At 43.7% G+C, this 17,377-nt stretch overlaps 2 protein-coding genes across 2 annotated transcripts in view; one reads left to right on the top strand and one right to left on the bottom strand.

The window, feature by feature from the left end:
* The window catches only part of samsn1b (SAM domain, SH3 domain and nuclear localisation signals 1b), a gene marked incomplete at both ends in the record, with an annotated part of 10,783 nt that extends 447 nt beyond the window's left edge, over positions 1-10,336 (top strand). Inside the window, 13 exons of the mRNA XM_080509064.1 lie at positions 185-216; positions 318-377; positions 439-544; positions 900-970; positions 3,416-3,500; positions 3,578-3,972; positions 5,880-5,936; positions 6,058-6,174; positions 7,084-7,231; positions 7,414-7,565; positions 8,648-8,830; positions 8,924-9,074; positions 10,173-10,336. Of these exons, the coding sequence (XP_080365190.1) occupies positions 185-216; positions 318-377; positions 439-544; positions 900-970; positions 3,416-3,500; positions 3,578-3,972; positions 5,880-5,936; positions 6,058-6,174; positions 7,084-7,231; positions 7,414-7,565; positions 8,648-8,830; positions 8,924-9,074; positions 10,173-10,336 (1,721 nt within the window). The remainder of the gene's footprint in view (positions 1-184; positions 217-317; positions 378-438; positions 545-899; positions 971-3,415; positions 3,501-3,577; positions 3,973-5,879; positions 5,937-6,057; positions 6,175-7,083; positions 7,232-7,413; positions 7,566-8,647; positions 8,831-8,923; positions 9,075-10,172) is intronic.
* Positions 10,337-13,310: 2,974 nt separating this feature from the next.
* Positions 13,311-17,377, bottom strand: part of gdpd5a (glycerophosphodiester phosphodiesterase domain containing 5a) — a gene marked incomplete at both ends in the record, with an annotated part of 19,458 nt that continues 15,391 nt past the window's right edge. The window contains 6 exon segments of the mRNA XM_080508292.1: positions 13,311-13,402; positions 13,525-13,606; positions 13,612-13,636; positions 13,780-13,794; positions 15,441-15,523; positions 16,311-16,458. Of these exon segments, the coding sequence (XP_080364418.1) occupies positions 13,311-13,402; positions 13,525-13,606; positions 13,612-13,636; positions 13,780-13,794; positions 15,441-15,523; positions 16,311-16,458 (445 nt within the window).

Below are 17,377 nucleotides of genomic sequence, written 5' to 3'. Positions count from 1 at the left end.
GAAGTCCCGATGCAGCAGGACGGAGTGGGGCGGCTCCAGTCCCTCCATCAGCCCTGTGAGCGTCCCAACCCCGAGATTCTACCCATATATCTCTGGAATTAACGCAACGTGTGAAACGCCATGTTTCGATTTGATGCATAAGCTCGGAATAATCGTGAGTAACGTTTGTTTATTTCCCCCCCAGAGTGGCTCCAAGCCAAAAAGAGAAAACAGAAGGTACGTGAGGTTTTGTAAGATTCTTGTCTCTACGTCCCGATTCCCCGTCCGTCCACGAGGGTTAGGCTAACCCTAACCCTGTTGATTCCGTTTCGTCCCAGGTCGTGCGCGGCGGCGGTGTCGGCGGCGGCGTCGACTTCGGCCGATCGGACGTCAGGTCGGTACGGCGTCACGAGAAGCGTGGAATCGTCGCGGTCTCGTGTCCCGCCGTCGACGTCACAGCTCGTCTTGTCGTTCTTCCTCCTCTCGGCAGATGGCGCGGAGGTCAGCGGCTGCTGGGAGTCCAACAGGAAGGACGGGTTTCTTCAGAGGACCGTCCAGGACGGAGGTAAAGACAGACAGGAGAGGACAGGAGAGGACAGACCCGGAGAACCATTAGTGTTCAGGGAACTTTAATATTCTGGTAATTGTGGAACCATATCGGATGGAACATTATAGATAATCCTTCTATTTTTTGTTCTCATTATAATTCTATTATATGTTTTATTAGTGTTTTATAATGAGCCGCTTGAGTTTTCAGTATTCTGCTAAACGTAGATCACAGAAGATTAAAGCGACACACTAGTTTTGAATTGAATGGAGTGTAACGTCTCGTCTATTTCAGCCTCTTTAGCTGCTTCTATGTTATTATTATTATTATTATTATTATTAATGGATATTTTCTGTGTGAATTGGTCCTGCAGGAGTTTGTAACGACGACCCTCTCGGCGACTTCCTGCCCCAAGAAGTGAAGCAGCAGAGCAGCAGGACTCAGGTAGAACAAGCTGCAAAACTAACACTAAAAGGAAATAAATGTGGGAATATAAAGAGAATCAATAATACAAAAAAAAAATAATTATACAAAGTTCATCATATTTTTTTTATCTTGTCTTTGCTTATTTCATTTTCCACATTTTGGCCATATATACATATATATATCTATATAGGGCTATATAGGGCTACGTATGCTACATATATATATATATATATGTACGTAGCATTCAGACACGGTAATTCACCTGCAAATTTACATTGAAATTAAAGAAATACATAAACGAAAGCTTTGAGTTTTAACTTCAAACCATTAGGAATGTAAAATACTTTAAAACCTCTCACTCTTTCTGTTGGATCTACTTTTTATTCTCTTCATACGTATTTAGCGGTTCATAGCCACTATAGCATATTTGTTCCCGTTCGAGTCAAACTAGACGCAGGATTTCCCTCCTTTTTCCTTCCTTTTTCTTTATTGTTCTCCCTTTTTTTCCTTCCCCGTCTTTTTTCTTCAATTCTTCTTTATTCATCTTTTATCCTTTTTTTTCCAACGTATCCAATATTTTCTTTTATTTCCTTAGTTTTTTCTCCCTTTTTCCCTTTTCTTTTCCCTTTTTTCTTTCTTTCCCTAAAAATCCCTGCTATAACAGCTTTTCTAATCATATTTTTACATATTATTATTATAATAATTTTTTTGCAAGGACTTTTTGCAAAGTTGCACTTTCGCTTGTCCTCCGTGTTTTAGTCTGGAGGTGAGATGATTTTTTAATTTTTTAATTTATTTATTTATTTTTAAACACACGTTGTGGAATGCAAATAGAATATCGATTAAAAACAAAATATTTGTTTCGGTATCCCCTGATCTGCTGTCCCTCTTCCCCACATGAACACTTAATGTCATAATCGATAATTAGTCGTTTCCTCCTCTGGCCCCGCCCCCCCCCCCCCCCCCACACCGCCGTGACAAACACACCTGCACGTGTTTACTTACGTAACGGCCTGAAACGCAGATCCTGACGAAAGACCTCAGGACGGCGCCGCCGTCACGTTCCAGAGTGTGAGAGGAGGAAGAGTGTTTGTGTTGGCGAGGTCGGGACGAAGGTCGAACGGGAGTTCAGCCGCGGAGGGAAAACCTCTGCGAGGTCGTTTATACGCGGCGGCCAAATTAGATCCACTGTCCGCTCTAATCTGCTTCATGATCTTTAATCTCCTTTATCGGGTCCTCGCAGATCCTGAGCAGAGCCGGATTCCCTCTTGTTTGTCAGCAGCTCAGCTTTCGGAGCAGCGAGCGACTCGACTGTCGTTTATTCAAATTGAACAAAAATAATACCGGGCAGCATGTGTGGAAATATACATGTTCTTTTCTTTTAAGTCTTCCCCCGAACACAAAACGTACGTCAAACAGGGAATTTTAAAGAGTTTTAGAAGTGACTATTTGATCTCAGACCAATAAATAAAACATTTGACATTTTGTTTAAAGTATTTAAAGGTTAAAGTGAGCGACGCTTTTTAATACCAGGCCTTGTTTACTTATACTAGCTTTGCATTAGCAAAGAGTTTATGCTGCTATTTTACTATCATAATATATTATTGTATTGATTATTGATATTAGTATTGTTGAAGTTGTTGTCGATTGTTGTACTGATTATCAATAATATTACTATTTATATTTATATCTATTTTCTTTTTTCTCTTTGTGATATTATTATTTGTACAAGCGTTGCTGTTTCCTTGTCTTTTAATTAAAAATTCCCTTTATATTTGAAATAAAGATATTCCATACCGTACTATTACCTCTACTGCTACTACTACTACTAATGTGATTATGATAAATAAATAAATGAATAAATAAGATAGAAAAAAGACAAATAAATAAATAAATAAGAAAATAAATAAGGTTAAAATAGACAAATAAATAAATAAATAAATAATTAAATAAATAAGATTAAAAAAACAGACAAATAAATAAATAAGAAAATAAATAAGATTAAAATAGACAAATAAATAAATAAATAAATAAGATAAAAAAACAGACAAATAAATAAATAAATAAGAAAATAAATAAGATTAAAATAGACAAATAAATAAATACATACATAATTAGTTAAATACATAAATACATAAACAAATAAATGAATGAATGAATACATAAATAAATAAATAAATACATAAATACATAAAACCTACTAATGTAAAGAAGAAGCATTAAGGGCTTTTGTTCATTTTCAATTAATCAATTGTTTGATTATAAAATGTGATAAATAGGACACTGATCATGATCAAACAAATAATATCAATAAACAGAAAGAGTTATGGACGTATAGTGAAGCCAGAACAAACTCGTCGACCTTTATCTCCCTGAAGGTCGACGAACGCGACTTAAAAGTCGTAATTCTACTGAGTGAAGCTTCTGTTTCTTGTATTTCACCTCCGCTCCTTGTCTCGCCAGAGCGCCGAAGCTCCGGGGCGACTGAAGAGGCTCCAGAACCTGGTCCAGGCCCGGCGAGGACGGAAGAGTCCGTCCGGGGACGGAGGTGAGCGACCGGAGGTCAAAGGTCGCGGTCGCGGTCGCGGCCGCGGTCGCCTCGTAACTCACGGAGTCTCTTCACAGGAAAGGCGAGCGGCGAAAACCCCGTGCTGACCTGCATCGGCCGGGGCGGGAAGAAACCGGCGCCGCCGGAGCCGACCGGACGCCTCCTCCGCCCGGTCGCCGGGGACGACGGCGACGACGACGACGACGTCTGGAGTCCCAACGGCGGGAACCTTCCTCTGTGGAGCTCGTTCGGATGCTCGCAGCCGTGGACGCCGCTCCACCACGGCTGCACGCAGCCCGGACACCAGCTGTGGGCCTGCGGCGGCGGCGGCGGCGGCGGCGGCGGCACCCTGTCGCTGCCCCGGGCCGCCGAGTGGGACCGATTCCAGAGTCTGATCCAGGAGCTGGACAGCAAGCAGTCGCCACCGCAGATGATCCGCTCCATCACAGACCTGCACCTCTCGCAGAACAAGGTGTGGAAAGTTCCCAGAAAACTGTCGGCGACTTTACGCCAAACGCGTCGTTTTTTTTTTTTTTTTTAGCTTTTTGGTTTTAAGAAGTTTTTCGCGTTTACGCTGCGAAAAGTTTTTAAAACCAATGTAGTTAACCTGCCGGGCCACAAGTGGGTGCTGTTGGTTGTTTGCCTTCATTTCCGAGGAGTTTTCAAAAAGTTGTTTTCAACGGCTCCGAGCAAAAAACGTCAAAGTTTTCTATTTTTGTTTAAAATCCAACATTTCAACACAAACAGAAAGTGGATCCTATTAAAGTCGGATGATTGATTTTATAGGTAAAGACTGAAAACACAACAGTTGTTTAGGAATATTTAGATTAAATAAAAAACATTATCATGTAGCCATTGTGATTACCATCACGGCTATAAATGTTTATAAAGGTTTTTATTATTGAAAATATAATTTGACAAATTAAAGTAGAATTTCATCCTTTGAGTATTAAATCAAATTATATTCATGAAAGTAAAACATATTTCTCTGTTATATATGAAATAATGACTTTTTTAAGGTTAGAATTTCTTCTTCTTCTTCTTTATTTTTTTACTTTTAATACATCCTCTTTTAAAACAAGCAAGCTTTAATAAACAAACAAACAAACAAACAAATGAATGAATGAATAAATAAATAAATAAATAAATGTTCTTCACACACATGTCAAGGGTTAGGTAATTAATCAATTCAAATTAAAATAAATGTATTATTATTATTTGTAATGAAATTAAATCAAATACAATTGAATTAAATTAAATGGTATTAAATGGTAATAATTTTGTAAATTATTTTAAATTGAAATTAAATGAAGTTATATTTGATAGCATTCAATTTAATAATTTTAAAATAATTTTAAAAATAAAATAAAATAAAATAAAATAAAATAAAAGTATTTTTTCCTTTTAAAAACTGTTACTGATGTCTGACTTAAACCCAGTTGTGTTGAGAACCAGGATTCCTCCAACATCTGCCTCACAAAGCTGTTAACACGCTGTAATTCCAGCGTCACGTCAGTTCCCAGCACGAGGAACAATGGTTCCGCCAGCTGCTGACGCCTCGTCCCGTCACGGCGCCTCAGTAACGGTCCGTGTCGGGACGGGAGCCAGCGGCCCGTCTGACAGACGTCCTGATTGGCCGCTCACACTAACGTCACTTTAACGACGCCTTCGTCCATTGTTGTGCTCCAAGTGTCACCGAAATTGAAATACAGTGTTTAAGAGAGAGACTGTGGTGGCGGTTGAGACGACGTCACTTAAAGTCGATCAGCAGCCGCAAATACTTCGATGCATAATAACCCTGAAAACCAATTAACGTTCATTTTAGTGCAACGGTTTGATACATTATGATAAAATCTGAACACATTGATAATATAACTGAAGGTTTTAAAGTCAGATGGATAAACACCTCGATGTGAGTTTTTTTTAAATAATGAACACTACTGAACCAAGCAAAAATGACAATATAGCTGCTAAAAAATTTAACAATATTGAACATATATGGTTTATCTACATTCTACTATTTATTGATCATCTGCATTAATCATCTGTGTTTATCTGAAAATGTTTTTTGACTAGAAGCAAAGCGTTATCGGGAGTTTTTTGTTTTCACATCATGCGTGACAAACAATGTAAAAGAAAGGCGGTTGCTATGGCAACGCGCCAGCATGAAACAGCCATTGGCCGGGCAGATGTACCATCGCTGGCAGGGTTTAACCTACTTAAGAACGCAAGTCACCAAAACACAAACCGTCCACGTTTCGGGGTCACACACACACACACACACACACACACACACACACACACTCACACACACACACACACACACACCCATCTGTCACCACAAACACCCACATTTTAATCTGTGTTTCACCCAAACAGTCGAGCAGATTTTGGAGAGGCGACGCCTCCAGCCGGCGCTCGCAGGATAAAACTCGGGTGAGAGAGTCCGACCTCCTCCGTCTGTGAGCTCCGTCGCCGACCATCCAGGAACTCGCCCTCCTCCAACTTCTCCCTCTCTCTCTCTCTCTCTCTCTCTCTGTTCACTCCGTGAAAACAGGAGCGGGAGCCGGGCGGCGGCGGCGGCGAGCTGGACGGATCCGGGCCGGACGCGTCGTCGCAGAGCGGCGGGAAACACGACGAGGCCTCGCCGCAGAGACGGAAGTCAGAACTCGACGTACGTCTGGGACGCCGATAGAACAAGTGTTGGGTTTGCTTCAGGGGTTTTAAGTTCTCAGGCTGCAGGTGAGGGACTGAGGAGGAACTGGCAGCACCGGAGGGGGTTCAGCTCTTCAGTACCCTAGAAACCTGAACGTGGCACTCAGGAGGCCATACTGGAGTCCAACAGGGAACGTTGACGAAGCTTCCTGAGGGAGAACGATCAAAACAAGACCTAGAGAAAACACAAGAACCCCCCGAATGACAACCTACGAATAACGTCACGATTAACCGGCAATGGGAATCAAAGCGTTAAGACAAAAACCTTCCATACCTCCTGCTTGTGGACAAACTCACTGCAATCACAAAAACTCCCCGTCAGATTGACTCCTCTGAACTTTTCATGGTGGGACTCACACCTTTCAACCTTATCATGGTCCTTTATTTCTAACTCATTTATGATAAAGTTTATGTTTATACTGACACTTCTCATGACGTTTGGATTTCGGTTTTTTTCTGTTGAACTACGTTGTTCCCGAGTCCCAAACGTCTGAATCCCCCCCCCCCCCCCCCCCGAACCCCCTCCGGTTGCAGGAAGAGGAAGTGTAGATCTGAGCACAGGTAGCGAGGGATTACGCCCGGCACACCCCCTCCAAGGCCTCGGCTATAAAAAGCCAAGCGACGTTCGCAGGATTAAAGATTCTTCCGTGTCCCAGCGTCAACTGGGATCCAGAGCTGCTCCGTCACACGAGGAATCCAACGCCGCAGCTTAGCGCCCTGACTCAGCGTTCCGCTTCGTTAAGCCTCCCGTCTTTTGTTTACCCCCCCCACCTCACCCCACCCCACCCCCACCCCAGAAAAAAATGCCTGAAAGCCAAAGACTGGCGAGAAAAGATGACAGAGTGAAAGTGTTTGTTTGACTCTGCAGGGCGGAGGCGTGCCGACGGACGAGGCGAGGAAGACGGAGGCTAGCGGCGGTGGCGACGGCGGTGGCCGGCCGTTCGGTAAAGGACGCAGGAGGTCCAGTAACTCTCTGGAAAGCCTCTACAGCCTCAGCAGTGGACAAAGCTCCTCCAGTAAGCGTCTCCGGGCTCTGGTCCAAGTGTCCTCTTCACACCGCAGCTCAATGAATTACGCAATCCCTGCTTGTACCGCTCCCCGATCCCGTTACCGCTAATCGCCGGCGAAAGTCCAGAAGTGACTGCGTGGTGGAACTTCAATAATCTGTTGTGTTTGCTTCCCCCCCCCGATCCGCCAGGCGGAGTCACCAGCGGCTCGGACTGCTCCAGCGACCGGAACAGCCTGAGGCTGGACGACGACCCGTCGCCGACGCGGCGCCTCGGCGGCCGAGCCAGAGTCCATACCGAGTACGTGCCGAGTCCCTACGACACCGAGTCCCTCAAACTGGAGGTAAACCGGCCCGCCTCGTACCTGTGACACTGTGGATTATCACGCTCACTGACCAGCGTCTTTCAGGGGTTCCTCTCATTTTCGCCACGGTGGACCAAACTGTGTCAAAATGTCTCGGGACAAGGGGACGAGTCCTTCGGGCTTTTGACTCTCCAGCTATTCAGGAGGCATCAAATACGCCCTCCTCCTATCCATCAATTTGCTTTTAAATTGAATTATTGGTTATCGGGGGATTATTCTGCACGTCTTCACACAGACAACTGGAAATAGACTGAACAGAAACGGGAAAAAGGACAATAGTTGGACCAACGTACAATCGATAACACCTAAAGTTTTTCGAATTTTTAAATGAAGTTAATGAACGTAATACTTTGCATAGGACATTTCTTTCACGGCGTTTCGGTGTTTATTTGTAAACAGTTTTGTCATTTACGTCCCAAAATCTAATTTGACTGGTCCTTCGATGACGACAAATCACAAGTTTAACAGCAACTGCGGCTGAAAACGATGTAGTTTTTATGTCGGGCCACTAGTGGGCGCCATTTGTTGCTTTTTTGTAATGAAACCACATACACACTGCTTCACGCTGAGAGCAACACGTTATAAACGCTACCAATGGCAGAACTCGGACGTTCTATTGGACAGACGACCAAGTTGGATTGTTATTTCGGTGACTGTCAAAATAAAAGTCCCAAGTCCCAGGAGTCATGGTTTGCGATCCGTCCAGCCGTCAATTTTCAGAAAAGACAGTCGAAAAAACAGCGCATGTGTTGCTGAAAGCCTCTAAAATATGTTTTAATGTCCATCACTACTTGTCAACGTTTCGCCGAAATATCATGAATTACCGGCTCATGTAAACAACGTAGAAATGACTCCGGGTTTTATGTTACGCCCAGTAACCGTGATTGGTCAATCGATACCATGTGGTCTATACCCCTTTTTGAAAGGCAGCGTCTGATTGGTTCCTGATCCTCTGACTCTGGAGTTTCCTCTTCAAGATGCTGAGGAGTTCTATACCTGCAGGATCCACACAGGTGGGACTGACTCTATAGACCTATGATCTCCTTGTGAACGCCCCTCAGGTGGGAGACGTGATCGACATCATCGCCACGCCTCCGATGGGAATCTGGAGGGGCTCGCTGAGGGGCCAAGTCGGAAGTTTCAAGTTCGTCTACGTGGACGTGCTGCCGGAGGAGAGCGAGGAGAGCGAGGGATCGAGGCACCGCTCCACCGTACAGGAAGTGCTGCGGCGTCTCAGTCTGGAGGTGTGGCCCAGCTCTCCTGATTCACTTCATCCAGAGCAGTCGACCATCCCCTCTCCTGATTGACCATCCCCCACCTCCCCCTCCCTTCCCCAGGAGTACTCGGCGTCTCTGCAGCTCGCCGGTTACCAGACGGTGGACGACCTGACGAGGCTGAGCGAGCCTCGCCTGGCGAAGCTGAACGTGACCGACCCGGAGCACCGGCAGCGTCTGCTGGCCGCCGTCCGCTCGCTGCGACTCCTGAACGGTGAGCGCCAGACGCCGTCCGCTCAGTTCAACTAGAGCTACACTCGGTAGAGAGAATACCTTTTGCAGCTTGCTCGCGGAACCAAGTTAGCGACCGATGCTAACTAGCCGGTCAGGTAGCAACATCCCTGTGAAACACAGATAATCCACTAGCTGAGTCAACGCGCTCATAACGGCGTAGATATTAGCTGCAACGGACGCTGATCTCCTTTTATCTTTTTTTTTGTTTTTTGGGATTTATTCGGAAACGGTTTGCTGCTAACGTCCAGAAATGGAACTGATTGGCCTTTGGATGGCGATCCACTACCAATCCACTACCCGAACCAATGCGCTCATAATGGCGTAGACCAGTGGTCCCCAACCCCCGGGCCGCGGACCGGTACCGGTCCGTGGATCAATTGGTACCGGGCCGCCCAAGAAATAATTTATTATTTCCGTTGTATTTATTATCTGAGTCTGAACAATCTTTTATTTTGAAAAATGACCGGATTCTCTCGGTTACATCTCGGGTCACTTGAGCGCCAAACATTTAACCCACAAGCTAGCAAAATGAGCAAAAAACCGACGTCTTTGGAAAGTTTCTTTTCGAAGGGGAAAAGGGCCGGTGAAGAGACAGAACAAGAGCCTACAACTTCCAAGAAAAGTAAAGTTTTTAACAGACGGTACCAGGAGTTGCTGAAGCAGATGCTGATCTCCTTTGATTTAAAATTTTCTTTTTTTTTACCAGTTTTCTGGGATTTATTCGGAAACGGTTTGCCGCTAACGTCCAAAAATCGAATTGATTGGCCTTTGGATGGCGACAAATCATCCCTGAAGGATTTATGCATTTTCGGTAAATGGTTTTCACGAGAATCTGGTAAAATACACACAGAAAAACATATCCTTCCTTCAGCGTTCGTTGGCGAAGGTAATCAGAACAGACAGAACCCGCTGAGGTCTTTCAAAAAGGAGAAACGGTACGAGTGACATCAGGTCTGGAGTGGATAAGACGCCGCGGCTATCCGCTAGCCGCTAAGGGGGTTAGCGAGAACGGGATGACCTCTGAGAATAGAGCAGGACACACCGGGGAATAACGGAGGATCCCTCCTTCTCCCCACAGCCGAGCGGCAGCAGGACGGCGAGGCCGACTGGGAGGACGGCGAGAACGCGAAGGCCAACGCCAACAACTGTCCGAGGGACTCCGGCTGCCACATGGCGTCCGAGGGGTCCGAGGCCGCCGCCGAGGAGGAGGCGGAGCTTCACCTCACCGAGTCGCGAGGATGAGACGCTCACATTTGTTTTCCTTCCTCCAAAGTTTTTTTTTTTTTTACATTTCCCGCTGATGACGAGCGACGAAGACGTCGCTCTGATCCGCCGCTGGGGGGACTTGTTGTTTAAATTCATTTGTTTTCTGAAATAAAACATTTTATGAAGCAGTTTTGTTACAAGACGACGCGTCGCTGACTGAATGAACTGGATTTTAAATAGCAGCTGGTTTCTCAAGGCAACTGAAAGGGATTTTATCATATTATTTTTACTTAAAACACTGAGTTCTGAAACTAGAGAGGAGGATTAGAGCCACTGGGGGAAAAAAAATCTCAAATTCAAACCAAGTTTGTGTTTGTTTTTCTCAGAATTCTAACTTTAATCTGATAAATCGTCTTTTTTATCTCAGAGAAAAACAGATTTCAGTAAAAGAATTCAGAATTTTGAACAAAAAAACCCCCAAATTCTTTCAATTCTTTTAAATTCCTTAAATTCTTTAAACCCTAAATTCTTTAAATAAAGAATATTTAAGTCAGTTTTTAGGGAGGAAATTCAACAATTTGGCAGATACGGACGCTCATCAAACAAACAAGAGAGAGTTTTGGAAAAGATGGGAACATTTTCTTGAATAGAAATGAAAAACTTTATTTGTATTGTAGTTTTGATTCTTTAAAAAAAAAAAAGTCAGTGTTTCACACCTGATTGTTTACTGAGTTTTGATAGTTCAAAACTTGTTAAGTGTAATTACATTACTTTTTAATTTTACTGCTTAGGGTAAGTTACTGATTACATTTTCTGACAACTTGTAATTGTAATGGATTACAGTTTTCAAGTAATCCTTCCCAACCCTGGCGATCATCGACCGCGGCCTTTTTAATTCCCTTTTTTTCCACAGAATGTACCAAACTGGTGATTTGGCCTCTCTGATGGATTCATTCTTCTTTTTTATTTATTTTTTTCCCAGCCTCATGATGTTCCACCCCCATTGAGAGCTCCTGTGACCACATGTTGTTTGTTCACAGCATGGATTCCAAATGGAATCAACTCCACACCTTTTTTAACAGCTTCACTGACGACAGGTTGACGAGGGACGAGCTCCTGCAGCCTTGTTGGCTTTTTTTTTTTTTTTGCAGCCCTCTGCATCAATTGTCCAATTACTTTTGGTCTCTTGAAAAAGAGGCGGCTTTGTATTTAAGAGCTGTATTTCCAAAACCCTCGCTCCAATTTGGATGTGAATATTCTTAAATTACAGCTGAGGGAGTAAATAAACTTGTGTCACTGTCCAAATATAACTGTATAAGAATTTTGATAGTAAAGGAACTAAAATTGAAAAATTCCGAACTTTTGATGGGAGATCATTGGTTAATTGGAAACACGAGGTGAGACGGAGCGAGACCTGACACGACACATGTTTCAACAGAAAGAAGTTAGAATATTGACAAATGTGATTTCAGGGAGTAGAAAATTTGAAAAAATTAAGTCAAAATGCTGATTTTGTTTCCTCAAAAATTCTGGCTTTTATCAAGAAAATCAGACTTTTTTTCCTCATTTTGATCTCAGGATTTTGACTTTAATCTAAAAAATTCCCTTTTTTTCACCTCAAAAAATCACAAAGTGGAGAAATTAAAAGAAACTTTGTCTTTAGACCCTCTGGTTTTTTTCAAAGTTCTCTTGCAGATTTCCCCGATAATTTCATCAATAGAAGAAGAAGCAGGACACTTTTCAAGAAAAAACCCACAACATCCCTTTAATTGAACATTCAACTCGTCCGCAGCTAAAAGAGTCTGCTACAAAACTGCGTCTGTTACAAAACTACTTAGAAGTACTTCAACAATACTCAGCAGGTCCATGAGTTGAAGGAAGGAAGGAAGGTAGGAAGGAAGGAAGGAAGGAAGGAAGGATGGAAGGAAGGAAGGAAGGCAGCCACGTGAAAGTCGTTCATAGAACCATGAAGAGAAACGATCATGGCGACAGAAGAGGCAGAAAAACAATCTCCATGAAGTTCACCAACAGCAGGAAAGCAGTTTTGCTCTAACAGTGAAGTAATACTCAGTTCATAAGTTCAAACCACTGGAAAAACAAACAAACATGAGAAACATATTTACATCAAGTTCCTTCTGTTAGGAAACATTAAAAACACAAGGTCACTGAAACAAAGCCGGCCTTTATCCACTCCCATGATCCGCTACTCCTACGAGACGACGTCCCGATGAAACTGTGGGTGAAAAAGACCTAATGTGGCCTCAGACGGCGGGGGGAGTGTCTGGAGGAACGAAGCGTCTGAAGGAACGAAGCATCTGGAGGAACGAAGCATCTGGAGGAACGAAGCGTCTGAAGGAACGAAGCGTCTGAAGGAACGAAGGGTTCAGACGAACGGAGCGTCTGGACCAACGAAGCATCTGGACGAATGAAGCGTCTGGACCAACGAAGTGTCTGGACCAATGAAGCGTGTGGACCAACTAAGCGTCTGGACGAACGAAGCGTCTGGACGAACGAAGCATCTGGACCAATGCAGCATCTGGACCAACGAAGCGTCTGGACGAACGAAGCGTCTAGACCAATGAAGCATCTGAACAAACGAAGCGTCTGGACCAACGAAGCATCTGGACGAATGAAGTGTCTGGAAGAACGAAGGGTTAAGACGGACAAGGCGTCAGGACGAAGCATCCGAACGAAGTGGCTGACAGATGGAAGCATCAGGACGGACGAAGCGTCCAGATAGACGAAGCGTCAAGACAGACAAAGTGTCAAGACAGACAAAGCGTCAGGACGAAGCTGTATCTGGACGAACAAAGCGTCTGATAGATGAAGCGTCAGGACGGACGAAGCGTCGCGAACGAAGCGTCAAGATGAACGAAGTGTCTGACAGCCGAAGAGTCTGGACGAAGCGTTGAGCGGAGGCGTCCAGACTGTCTCAGACTGTCCCAGGTGTCCAGACTGTCTCAGACTGTCCCAGGTTGTCCCAGGTGTCTCAGACTGTCCCGGGCGTCCCTCAGCGGCTGAGGCCTCCGTGAGAGTACCTGGCGTAGCCGTTGTCTGGATACAGCGACAGCTCCTCGGAACTTCCCATACCGTTGTTCAGCTCTGAAACACCGGGAAGAAGAGAAACGTCACGTTTCTCATTAAACAAAAAGGTGAAATCGACAGATTTGACCAGTAAACGTCTTCCGGAGGAACGACTCCACCGATCAGACGATGTCGAGCACCTGAAAATATGAGTTTCTCCTTCATGACGTTGACGTCTCGGCTGGAGCGCCGCGTCACGGCGCTCAGCATGATCTGCTCCGGTTGTAGGTCTGAATCCCGCTCATCCTCCACCTGGGAAGAGGAGGAGGTGAACGTCAGGAGAGGAGAGGATGGGGGGTGGGGGTGGGGGGGGGGGGTGACGGGCCTCGGGGGTGGAGGAAGCAGGAGGACGACAGACGAGGAGGCAGGAAAACAAAGGCCGAGGCAGCAGTTACCTGATCATATGATAGCTGACAGACGCCGGGGGGGGGAGGGGCGGCGGAGGAAGGTTGCATGCAGAGCGAGAGAGAGAGAGAGAGAGAGAGAGAGAGAGAGAGGTCGTAGCGTGGAGGACAAACACAGAAAAACACCCAGAAGACAAAAGACAGAAGAATTACAAAAAAAAAAAGCAGAAGAAGAAAAGTCGAAGTGAAACACAGGCTCGTCTTCATGCAGCAGATTTATACAAACGTTAACTTTAATCAGCAGATTAACTCTAAAAGTCAGTCGGATTGAATTTTAGTCGCCAAGCAACCGCAAATATTTGGTATATTTTACAACAAGGGGAAAAACACGAGGGAATATTTTAAGCAGCAAACTCTGAGTAAACATCCACCTTGTAATACCGGCGTTTCGCCACTAGATGGTGCGGCGGCTCTGATCGGATAGCGTCTTAAAATTGGCAATAAAGAACAATAAAATCGCTTTTAGTTTAGAGGAAAGGAAGTGATATTGGAGAAATATTTTCATTGGGATGTGAATTAATATAAAAGGTGGATTAGTGGAGAAAATAAGAGTGAAACCAGAAGAGAAGATTGGCGGAAGGTGAAAACGTGTTAATCTGAACAGAAAGAGGATTTTATTTAAAATAGGTTTTATTATGAATGCCTGTTATATTGCATGTGAACATTTTCAGACATTTTGCACTAAAATAAAGGTCAAAATATGGATTTTTGTTGTTATTTATTCCCTTTTCATGCCATTATTAGTATTTTTTTTAAACACAAAAAGCCCTTTGACCCACTTTCAGCACTGATTTGGAGCAGAAACTGTAAATGAAGACAGATGAGACAAATAGTACAAAAGAACCACTGCTTTATAAATTATAACTATAATGAAATTAACCAATCAGAACCGGAAAAACCCAGTTAAAAAAGGCTCAAATAACAGAAGATATCATTAAAACTCATTTAAAGACACGTACCAAGCGGTTTAGTTTTTCATACTTTCACTATTAAAAAATGAGTTGTTTTTTTAAATTACAGCCAACTTCTCTTAAGAGAAGAGGTAAAGTTATTATAAATCAATTAAATGACATGAGATATTGGAGCTGCAGCTTTACTTCCTCCTTCAGTAAAACATCAGTCCAAACATCTTGTGAATATAGTGAATAAACACTATAGTGCTGCATTTACTGCAACCGGCCACCAGGGGGCGACAGACATCAAGTCCAGGCGCGTCTAAGACACTAAATAATTAAAAAGAGCTTGTTTTGCTTTTTATTTATTTTTTTACTCTTATGTAAATTAAAACATTTTCAAGGATTATTTGGTTTGTAACTTTCATTATATTCAAGTAGTAGGAAAATAAAATCAAATATTTTCATATTTTGAGATACTTTGAGTACTTCTGAACTAAAATTATTATTAAATCTAAAATAGACAGATATTTTATAGTTTGTTTCATTTTAATTAAAAAAAATGCATTTGATCTATTTTGAACATGAAAAAAGAAAACAACTAAACAAAAAGTAACAAAAAAAATAATAAAAATTTCTAAAAAGGAGAAGGTTTAAACTTAAAAAGTAACACTCCTCTAAGAAAGTTCCGACTATTATTTAACAAATACTTTATTGTGATGTAACATATTATTCAGTTGTAAGTTGATGGAAACTCACTTCTGGAAGCAGAAGATTCCGACGATGACGGCGAGAGAAACGAGATCCGAGGAAATCCAGATGAAGTTGTAAGCGCTCCGGCTCTGCAGAGGGGGGGGGGGGGGGGGGGGGGGGGGGGGAGAGGGAGAGGGGAGAGAGAGGGGGGGAAGAGAAAGAAAGAGAGAGAGAGAGAATGGGTGAGAGAGAGGGAGGGAAAGAGGGGGAGAGAGGGGGGGGCAGAGGGGAGATAGAGAGGGGGGGGAGAGAGAGGGGAGAGAGAGAGGGGGGAAGAGAAAGAAAGAGAGAGAGAGAGAGAGAGAGAGAGAGAGAGAGAGAGAGAGAGGGGTGAGAGAGGGATGAAAAGAGGGGAGAGGAGGGACCGAGGGGAGAGAGAGACAGAGAGAGGGGAGAGGGGGAGAGAGAGAGAGATAGAGATAGAGAGAGAGAGAGAGAAGGGGGTGAGAGAGAGGGAGGAAAAGAGGGGAGAGAGTGGGGAGAGAGAGAGAGAGGAACAGAGAGAGAGAGGGAGAGAGAGAGAGAGAGAGAGAAGCAAAGACAGAGAGAGAGAGAGAGAAGGGGGTGAGAGAGAGGAGAAAAAGAGGGGAGAGTGGGGAGAGAGGGAGAGATAGATAGATAGAGAGAGAGAGAGAGAGAGAGAGAGAGAGAGAGAGAGAGAGAGAAGCAAAGACAGAGAGAGAGAGAGAGAGAGAATCTGCAGTGAGAGCCGCTGGAGGGCGAGCAGAGATCACACGCCGCCGCCACTCGGACCAAAACAAAACAAAACAAGACAAAACAAAACAGGGCGACAGCTGCTCTTCAACTTCAGTGTGTGTGTGTGTGTGTGTGTGTGTGTGTGTGTGTGTGTTTGTGTGTGTGTGTGTGTGTGTTTACCATGAGCCAGATGGGGTAAGGCACCTTGCGGAGGACTTGGGGGGCGTCGGAGGACACTGCAGGCAGCCCGCTGCACCACAGGGTGGAGTAGAGCCAGGGCTGGTTGACGGGGTACACCGTCACACTCACGTTGTTGGCCTGGTACTTCCTGCAGGGGCGGAGCTACACCTGTTACACTGCCATACTTCTAACGTATACTTCTCGTGTGTGTACGTTTTAATAAAATCAATAAGTGAAACGTTTATTGACTATGTTTTATGACTGATTGTAAATCTGCGTTCAAATATCTTACTGGATTCAGGTGTAACTTACTGGATTCAGGTGTAACTTACTGAATTAAAGTGTAACTTACTGAATTCAGGTGTAACTTACTGGATTCAGGTGTAACTTACTGAATTAAAGTGTAACTTACTGAATTCAGGTGTAACTTACTGGATTCAGGTGTAACTTACTGAATTAAAGTGTAACTTACTGAATTCAGGTGTAACTTACTGGATTCAGGTGTAACTTACTGGATTAAAGTGTAACTTACTGGATTCAGGTGTAACTTACTGGATTCAGGTGTAACTTGCTGAATTAATGTGTAACTTACTGGATTCAGGTGTAACTTACTGGATTCAGGTGTAACTTACTGAATTCAGGTGTAACTTACTGGATTCAGGTGTAACTTACTGAATTCAGGTGTAACTTACTGAATTCAGGTGTAACTTACTGGATTAAAGTGTAACTTACTGAATTCAGGTGTAACTTACTGGATTCAGGTGTAACTTACTGGATTAAAGTGTAACTTACTGGATTCGGGTGTAACTTACTGAATTCGGGTGTAACTTACTGGATTCAGGTGTAACTTACTGGATTAAAGTGTAACTTACTGGATTCGGGTGTAACTTACTGAATTCGGGTGTAACTTACTGGATTCAGGTGTAACTTACTGGATTCAGGTGTAACTTACTGAATTCAGGTGTAACTTACTGAATTCAGGTGTAACTTACTGGATTAAAGTGTAACTTACTGGATTCGGGTGTAACTTACTGAATTCGGGTGTAACTTACTGGATTCAGGTGTAA

This window comes from Blennius ocellaris, assembly GCF_963422515.1.
Source record: "Blennius ocellaris genome assembly, chromosome: 14".
NCBI classification, from domain to species: Eukaryota; Metazoa; Chordata; class Actinopteri; order Blenniiformes; family Blenniidae; genus Blennius; species Blennius ocellaris.
Note: the sequence above shows the minus strand (reverse complement) of the source record. Positions and strands in the feature narration are given on the sequence as shown.